The sequence below is a fragment of the Chlamydotis macqueenii genome, chromosome 1 (genome assembly GCF_036417535.1).
Source record: "Chlamydotis macqueenii isolate bChlMac1 chromosome 1, bChlMac1.mat, whole genome shotgun sequence".
In the NCBI taxonomy this organism is placed as follows: Eukaryota; Metazoa; Chordata; class Aves; order Otidiformes; family Otididae; genus Chlamydotis; species Chlamydotis macqueenii.
Genome location: NC_141556.1, coordinates 120593455 through 120600046, shown reverse-complemented (window position 1 = coordinate 120600046; position 6592 = coordinate 120593455). Strand labels below are relative to the sequence as shown.

Genomic DNA, 6592 nt, shown 5'->3' with positions numbered 1-6592 from the left:
TACTCTAATGGCAATGAAATCAGCTGCAGCTGCCAGAGGCATGCAGTAATGTCCCATTAATAGGTTATGGGATCACGTAATAGATATGTATCTGAAGGTACGTAATAGATACATGATCAATAGCTCATGGGAGCCTAGAAATTTATCTCAGGGATATCAAAATATGGATGGCAACATTTCCTAATTAAACAAAAGAAAACCCAACCTCTGGGTGAAGCATGGGGTGAAACAATGTTATCAAGACCTCGCCGGGCAAACACGAGGAGTGTATAAAACGAGCCGCTCCAACGGAGAGCGGCACCTCTCCTCCACCCGCCTTCCAAGAGCGATGGATCTCAAAGTGATCTGCGTGCTCTCCGCCATCCTCCTCGTAGCCCTCAGCACCTTGGCAGAGGGAGTGCCAAGTAAGTACAATCATTTGCTGTTGTGTTCACAGGTATGTACGTGGGCCTGATCCTACTTGATCCTACTGATCGTCACTGCAGCGAGCGCATGTCTCCAGTTTCCATATCAGACAGCGAATGTCTTGCTCTAGTACCATTACCAAAGTCAGAGTCTACTTTCTAATTTTTTTTTCAGAGAAATTTGTGGCGATATAAAAAAGACTGCAGGTGAGCTCTTGTGTTGGTGGAATAACCAGGAACCTGCTACAAAGGCAGAGGGACAGACATGGCCAGGAGCTTGCTAGAACAGGACCAGGAGCGTAACAGGAGCTAGCTTTGTCTAGCTAGTCTTCTGACATTTATTTTATGCTACTTTGCCATGTGAATACAATTTCAAAGAAGTCTATCTGCCTCATCAATAAAAGACAAGTCATTTAGACAACTTAAGAATTGGAAAGCGAGTAACTCAATGGCAGACACCTAGGGACATCTCCAGAATTTCTTGGTTGCAGATGACTGTGCAACAGACTTAAAATATTAAAAGTATAGCTGCAACCATTTGCACATAATCCTGTGTTTTTGTGGTCACCTGATGTTTACATTGTCACACCTCTTCGAATATCCACTGGACCCTTAACTCTTTCTTTTTTTCACGTGAGATGGGCAAAGCAACAAACATATACTACTGTAATATTTGAAGTTGTGGGGTTTTTTACCATTTGATGTAGTCTGTTTGAGGTCTACAGACCCCACTGTGCTGGGCTGGGGTGGCTGCAGGTGGGACCACAGATTTGCACTGGGTGAAGTACAACCCTTAGTGAACTTGGTGGGAGTTTCACCCCAGCCGCAAAGGGATCTAGCATTTCACCTGACATCTTTTCACCAAAAGCAGCTTTTAAACTGCACAAGTTCTGATCTAAGAAAGCCACAGAAAATGTACACTTGCAAAGACAAACAGAGTCTAGGGAAAGATCGTTGTTCCCAGTGGACGCCTGATAAATGCACCTCCGCTAACAAGTGTGCAAACTGACACCTTTCTGCTTGCTCCTTCTGTCCCGAACAGCGAGATGCCAGTGTAAAGTGGCCCCCAGGGAGCGGATGAACTGTGGCTACCCAGGAATCTCAGCAGGGGAGTGCCGGAGAATTGGATGCTGCTTCAACGCTTCAGTCCCTGGCATTCCCTGGTGCTTTGCTCCTAAAGCAAAGAGAGGTAATATATGTGCCAGAAACATTGATTTACCTAGTATTTGATTATGCAGAAATGTGTACAACGAGGAGCAGCTCTACTTTTCTTCTCAGACCAATGAAGTGAGCACAAACCTCTGTTAGGAGACCACTGGTAGAAAAATGCAAAGTTAAACCTTGCTTACCCTTCTATCTCATCCTCTTCACACAAGATCTTTCCTCTTCCTTCAGGCTTCTAGTTATCAAAAACTCCATGCTGATTATTTTAAAACATTTCACTGCCAGTTGTGGTCTTGCTTATCAGTGGAGCAAGGGATTCTCAGCACTTATTTAAATGGGTTTCAGCAACTGCATGTCAAAGAAATCAAAAAGTTCTGAGTAGATGAGTCCATCTGTAGTTGCCTGACATCTGTACAAAAGACAACAGACACACTGTAACTTCTAGACTTTTGGCTCCTTTCTCTGGCCTCTTTCAATAATTGCCACTTCCTTCCTGTTTCCCAGCATAATTACACTTGGTAGTCCTTATTTTCTCTCCCATTTTTGCTCCCAGTCTTCATTCAATGAAATCTCCAAAATATCCCAGGGAAAATCCTTTTCTCCAGTAGAGTCTTTCTTCTACCACTTCTCAACTCCTGCTTCCATTTTTTGTCCTCTTTTTCGTCAGAGAGAGTAAGAGCTGCTCTCCCAGTCCTTCAAGGACCGGGTGTGTGTTGTGCGTAACTGCTGAACGTAAGCTGCATTTGCTGGGCTGACTGTGCAGCTCCTGCTTAGGAGAACTTCAGGGCAATGTCAGCAGTCGCCCAGGTGAAATGAAAGGAAGTGTGAGGGTGCAAAGACACCGTTACCCAGTAAAAGAGCTTGGTATGAATCAAGATTGATCAACAGGGCTCAGAGTTGTCAGAGGTAAAAAATAATTCTGCTTTAGAACACTGCATTTCGTCAAAATCTTGAAAAACAAATGGCAGCAGCTTACAGTGTCATTTTCATAGAATTGCTTTTCTGACCAGAACTGTTTCAGGAGAGGAAAACTGAATTAGTCAAGCCAGGTGGTATAACCTCTTTGCCTGTGGTTTTACTTTTAATTGCCTAGATGAGACGTGAGTTCCTGTGATGACCTATCTCCTTTCCATAACTTGAGTTGGGCTGGGTTTTCCTTTCCCTGTGTTAACCAGGCAGCTCCGGGGTTAGCATCAGGTCGGGTCATGAATATACCCTGGTCCAAGGCTAGTCTCTGTGGTACCGTTATGGGAGACATTCAGCTCTTGCCTCTGTTGCTGGATCGAGGGAAAGTAAAGCTGGGTAGCTGTCTGCCAGGCACTTCTAGGGGTGAATTTTGCCCCCTCTGACCCCGGGGTGCAGCAGCAATTCCTCACCCCTTGGTATTTAGTTTTGCCTTACAGGCATGGTAAGGATTTGGGTGAACCTGCTGCCTGAAATGAGTGTGGATGGGGAAGGCCATCATGGCTGTCACCTTCGCTCACTGACCTCACCTTCATGGCCTGCCTTTAATTTGTGAATTATGCCGCTAGGTAAACAGAGCATAAAGTAACATGGCCTCCTTCCTTCCTTCATTTTTGCTTTCCGCAGTTAGGAAAATATGTGCTGACGATTCTCACCCCAGGATAAACTGTGGCTACCCCGGCATCTCGGCTCAGGAGTGCGAAAGGAAGGGCTGCTGCTTCCGGCCACGGCCTGCTGGTGTCCCCTGGTGCTTCTACCGTCTGGTGGTAGAGGAAGGTAAAGTCCTGCACCAGACATTGTCCAAAGCATCCCCACAGATGCACCATGGCTCCCGGCGGGACCTGGGCTTGGTGTGCTCCACCAGCCTGGCGTGGCGGGAGGCCACACTCAAGGGAGTGAACAGGAGTGGGCCTGTCCCCATGCGGGTGCAGAGCTTCCTCACCCAGGGCACGAACTGGGAAGAGGTGGCTAAACTGGCTGCTGACCCGGTCAATTCCAGCCCACCCCACTGTGTGTTTTGTACTGGAAACAATTCACCATAATTCAGTTTCACTGATCTGAATCACAGTCAAGAAGCACATGTGCAGATGGGGGAGTGAAAGCAAGTGCTAAAAAATTGCCTTTTTTTGATGTCACACATTTAGGCAAACACTTCCTAGCATCTTGTGTAATTTGTGGAGAAAACATGTCCCTTAAGCTGCTTCTTCCTCTTTCCCTTCCCAGCTTGTTAAAGGAGAAAATTCCATCAGGAACCTTGCGATCGTTGGACCCACTCCAACGGAAAACAACAGCTGGAGGTCTCAACTCAGACTTTATAGTTTGCAACAGCTCTCATTTCTACATCATTTTTACCTTGAATTGACTCCTTTCTGATGAAAAGTTACTTGCAGCTTTTATTCTTTCAGTAGGCTAGTGCCGTGCAGGTTTTACCCGTAATAAAAGAACTAAGACACAATTCCTGAGTTCTCTGCTATCTTTATTTTAAACCTGTGTATTTCTCTCTTTCCCAGGAAATTCGGCATCTTAGCAACCCGCTGAAGTGAGAGTAGTCACTCACACTTCTGAAAGGAACACGGCACTCAGCTCTTTGTGTTAGTTACACTTGACACTTGCAAGTGACAGCTTGCATTTGTTAGCTGATAGGTGACTTCACAGGGGCCACTCGCCCTTCTGAATACTGAAAATACACAGTGTTTCCCTTTATGTAGCTACAGGCACGGGTCCGTTGGTTTTTTTCCTGCTCGAGACACAGGGAAGGGTACCTTTGTTAGCTGACCACCGAGCTGCTATCCCTGGGCATGGTATCCCTGGCAAAAACTGCTGTGTGCTGACCAGCAAACCATTCCCAACAGCATGCTGAGCCACGGCACTGGGTCATGCAGTTGCTCTGGACATTCGAGGTTACAAATCAGAGTTAGTTGCTCATAGCACAAAGAATTACGACCTAGGGTTCTGTCATCATCAGTAAGTCCCAAGGGACGATGGTTTTTCTGGGAATTTACGTTAAGTAAATGCTTGAGGTCTCTCTATGTAGACTGTTATCCACACCCACTCAAATGCACTTGAAAAAAACCACCTAGAATTCTTAAAATTAACAGTTTCGGTGAGAAAACAAGCTGGCAAAAACAGAATAAAAGCTGCAGCTGCTGAAGATATGAAGACGGCAGGCAGAGCCAAGGTAGAGCCAAGTGAGATCCCCAAACAGGAATGCACACTGAAGAGAAGTGTGCAGGACCTGCAGAGATGTAGCTACAGATGGAGGGACCTTCCTCTCTTCACCTTCAGGGCCACTCTGTGGGCTTCCCACACCTGAGCTAGTCACCATGGGCCCCATTCACAGCCCTCAGAGAAGAAAAGGCACCTCTGGGCTGTAAGTCATCTGGCTAGTTCAGATGTCCCTAGCAGGGCAAACTGAACTGCCCAGAAAGCCCTCCTCACCCAGCTCCAAAGGGTGCCTACACAAGCCGCTGTGTGTATCTGCCCTCCTTCCTTGGGTTTTCCCATTAGTGCCTCTTGATGCTGGAGAGAGTCGCCTTGAAGGGACAGGCAAAAAAAGAGAGAGATGGGGAACGCTACTGCTCTGGCACAGATTTCTGAATTGATGCTGGCTTTCTTAGCCAACCTTGTGGCAAAGGCCCAAGAAAGACAAACCACTGCACAGCAACGGAGGCATCCTGGCTGCTGGCAATTGACTGCACTTCAGAGCTCACAGTGTGGCCAGCAGATTGACGCAAGTAGACATGCACCCCTTGTTCATTTATTTTGCATCAATAGATCAAAAAGCTTCACTAGCCAATGCAATTGAAATGGCTTCATATTATTGGATTATGTGAAGTCTGGTCCTTTTCTGTCCTTTCTTAATCTTCTTTTTTTTTTCATTGTTTTTGCTTGCATGGAGCAAGCACTAGAAAAAGAAATTTAAACAGAAACTTTCAAACTGTTTTTTGTGTTTCAGGCTGGTCACTTTACCCAATTATCTGCATAATGGACAGAAATCCGAGTGCACACACAACACCCTGAGGCTAATGGGTGGCCACACTGGGTCATTTCAGAGGTTCATCTAGCCCTCTGTCCATCAGTGACCAAAAGGGTCATCTAGGGAGAGCTGGAGGAAAAGCATGTGATGAGGGTTCTCTAACAAAATGCAGGACTGTCACAAATGTGAATCAGTTTTAGCAAGGAAATATGAGAAGCGCAAGTGAAGACTTACCCTTTGTATCTGTGCAACTCCGCTTGCACACCCACATCACCACACAGTGAGTGCTGAATAAGCGAACAAAAGTTCAGAATGTTTTTCTGGTGGGGAAAAAAGTAGGTCAGCGACATGATTTTCGTTAGCAAAGATGTTACCATAATAGGAATCAATTCTCCATGACACAAAGCATTTGCGCTGATGAGGCTGTTACACAGATAGTGAATGACATTTAAAATCACAAATGCCTGATAGTCCTAAACTGTCTGTAACCACGATAGCTGCATGCAACCAACGCTTCAGCTTCTAACAAGGCTGAATAGAAAATGTTCAACTTTGCAGACTGATTGCCTGTGTGGTTCTTCAGTGAGTGAGGATATTCCGCTGTTTTTTAAAGCAATTGTAGCCAAGGAAAAGGTCTCTGAAGTCATCCATTTTGAATCAATGCAGTAAAGCTCTATTTGGCTGACAGGGAGAATTAACAGGGGAGAAAACTAGGACAGACAAGGAGCTCAGAGCAGATGGGTGCCAGCAACAAAGAACAAACCTGCAATCTGAAAAATGGATATAACTTAAAACACCTCCAAAAATGTGTACTTCAATGTGCCCGCTTACTTCAGATCACATTCCAAAACATCTCTGGAAAGGGTATGCTCCATGCTACAGCTAGTATCACACACCTCCTCTGGCAAAGCTCCCGTTCAAAAGGAAGGTTTCAGAGAAGGTGTGAAACCAAAATGAAAAAGAATACAAAAACTGAAATCTCTGTTGAGAGCTGCTAAATCACATGGCTCTGCCACAAGTCTTCAACGAGCTACTGGTTTTACTAAAGCTTGAAAACTTGACCATGACGCCATTAAATAGCTTG

At 45.6% G+C, this 6592-nt stretch overlaps 1 protein-coding gene across 1 annotated transcript; it reads left to right on the top strand.

Moving 5' to 3' along the window:
- The first annotated feature begins 247 nt into the window (after positions 1-247).
- Positions 248-3574, top strand: LOC104485076 (uncharacterized). Its single transcript, XM_010127330.2, has 3 exons — positions 248-404; positions 1447-1593; positions 3159-3574. The coding sequence occupies exons 1-3, from the start codon at positions 329-331 to the stop codon at positions 3572-3574; spliced, it is 639 nt and encodes a 212-aa protein (XP_010125632.1). The 5' UTR covers positions 248-328.
- The last annotated feature ends 3018 nt before the right edge of the window (positions 3575-6592 follow it).